A 2,578-nucleotide genomic window follows, 5' to 3' on the forward strand; every position below is an offset into this window, starting at 1 on the left:
TTTGGCGCAAATGGCTCTCCATACACATGCATCAAACTTCCGACAGTTTGACACTCCTTACCTTCCTCCTTACATTTCCAGACTGGTCTTGGCTGCCGTCTGGAGGAGTGGGTGTGGTTCTGTGAGTCTATGCCTTCCTCTCAATCAGTCATTCTGGCTGGATGGGAGACAACGTAGGAAGGCAGGTTGCTAGCTCCTCCTCGTTCAGACGCTCTCCTTCACACACACACACACGAGCAAACCAAGCTTCTGTTATGGCAGGGGCCGCGTGGTGGCATTTCCCAGACAGCCGAGGCATGCTGCCCTCCCCGCCTGCGGAGGAGACAGACAGCAGGCAGCGCTGAGCGGCAGACAGCAGAGGACCGTCTGACAGCGAGTGGAGGAAAGTGCTGAACATGTCCCGAGGTAAGAGCTGACAGAGTGTTCACCTTGTAGCATCTCTCCAGGCTGCTCGCCGCTGTTCGGCTGGGTACTTAATCAAAGCCGGGATGCTGAACGCTGACCTTGACCGCTGGGGGACAGGAAAGTGGCTGATCTAAATTCAGGGTCAGAAAGTAGTCGACTACACTGGGACTTGACTAAATGCTGGGAGTGAACCTACAGCCTTAATGTGAATATTAACAACACCTTTGAGACAAGAACTTTGTCTTTTAAAGACGCAGCGCTGCTCCTGACATTTAAACGTGCGTCCTGTTGAGGAATTCAGCTGAACTTGGCAAACATGTGTGATCCATGTAAACACACACACAGGCGTGTGTGTGTTTCTATTTTAACCCCTGCTATGTTAACATACCGTGGCTTTCTTCCTTTGCGTGAAGCCCCTGGCAGCTGTTTCTGCCATGCAACGGGAGCTTTGGATGTCACAACTCCGACCCTGTTGCTGTTGGAAGAGGACCAGGACGAGTCTGGCGGTCCAAAAAGTCCAGAATAACTGAATAAAGGATCATAGCGGGTGAGGGATTTCTAGGAACTCTGAGGGCTGTTTGTGATGAATCCGAGTTTGACAGGAAAAAATTTAAAAAAAAGAGATACAGATAGAGTGCAAGGGGTAAGAGGGAGCACAAGTCCAAACATTTGGCTTCAGTTCCTAAATCAACTCTGAACAGAAGATGAGGTTCAGAGCTATGTGCTGGAAAAAGCCACAGGTTGTACGGCCAAAAAAAAAAAAAAAAATCGGGGGAGAAGGATTTTTCCAGGAAAAGAACAAAGACAGTGAAACATGCAGACATATGCATACTGTGGAGAAAAAAAAACACGAAGAAAGAAGACGAAAGACAGAAAATGTTCTGCTTTTTTTAGTTTAACTGTTGAGAAACTAAGTTTACAAACTGCTTCAATTTGGTAGCAAGCTGCTTCACTGTGAATGACCCAACCACAAAAATAGTCCTGGCGTGGTCAGAAGGCCAGACAGGACGACCACGATGGCTGTGGATGTTTGTCAACACGTTCCCACAACTAACAGACTTCAGGTCCGAACCCGTCCAATCAGGTGTTGATGCACATCACACACCTGTTTCATCAAGCTTTTACACACTCCTATGTTTTTGCTGAGGCCACAGGACTTGCTTGAACAGTTTTCACTCATTCATCTGACTCCCGTTGTACTAATACTTTGTTACATGTTAACAACGTTATTGGGGAAAAAATAGAAAAATGAGAGAATGTGAGAAGAGGCAATGGAACTGCTGCATAAACAGTCTTCAGCCACTTCAAAGTAAGAGCATTAATATAAATGTCAAACTACTTGAAAAACTAAAAGTTGATAAAACTTTACAGATGCCAAACTTTATTCAACTGACAGTTTACAAAAGAGCCAAGAAAATTAGCACTTTAGAATTTAACTGGAGAAATTATTTAGGGCAGAGGTTCCCAAACTGTGGGGCGCGCCCCCTAGGGGGGGCGCCGTGTCATTGCAGGGGGGGCGCGGGAAGCCGCCAGGATGAAAAAAAACAAAAAAAATAAAAACATGAACACTGTATGCACTGGGTTTTTATCTTAGAATGGCCAACTCTGTTATTCCTATGTCAATTTGATACAGTAGAGGCTTCCACACTTCCCATATTTGTGTCCTCTGTCACTTTTATCAGCAGTTAAAACTGTTTAATCCGTTGGAAACATGTTGTAACCTGTTTTTCCGAGCCGCCTTTAAACGCAACATGAGCGCTACGACGCTGGGTTTCCACCTGTGAAGGAGACCTGCTGCTGCTGTGCGGAGCAACGCAGGTGTGTTAGATCACGGCAGCAAACCAGCAAAACGCAAAGAACTTTTCTCAGTTTTTCCTCTCCAAACTAACCGACTGAGTTGAGTAAAGCTGTTGGATGCAGGTAATGTTAGCTAAAGATGACTAGCTAATGTTAGCTAAAGATGACTAGCTAATATCAATACAGAACCTTAAGCTTAACAAATTCCTTGTAGGCTACCGATGTTGGTGTCTATTTTCAGCTACGTACATTCATTTTGGCCCCCCGTCACACGCGTCGTTTCAACCAGACAGCCATTTGTAATCCATAGGGGGGGCGCAGAAAATGTTTGGAAACCACTGGGGGGGCGCAGAAGAAAAAGTTTGGGAACCACTGA

At 45.9% G+C, this 2,578-nt stretch overlaps 1 protein-coding gene across 1 annotated transcript in view; it reads left to right on the forward strand.

Annotated features, from left to right (window-relative positions):
• The first annotated feature begins 54 nt into the window (after nt 1–54).
• The window catches only part of LOC106963746 (KN motif and ankyrin repeat domain-containing protein 4-like), a 17,945-nt gene continuing 15,421 nt past the window's right edge, over nt 55–2,578 (forward strand). Inside the window, exon 1 of the mRNA XM_015058819.1 lies at nt 55–405. Within this exon, the coding sequence (XP_014914305.1) occupies nt 396–405 (10 nt within the window). The 5' untranslated portion in view covers nt 55–395. The remainder of the gene's footprint in view (nt 406–2,578) is intronic.

The sequence above is a fragment of the Poecilia latipinna genome, unplaced genomic scaffold (assembly GCF_001443285.1).
Source record: "Poecilia latipinna isolate Pla-1442-1.1 unplaced genomic scaffold, P_latipinna-1.0 Scaffold1575, whole genome shotgun sequence".
NCBI classification, from domain to species: domain Eukaryota; kingdom Metazoa; phylum Chordata; class Actinopteri; order Cyprinodontiformes; family Poeciliidae; genus Poecilia; species Poecilia latipinna.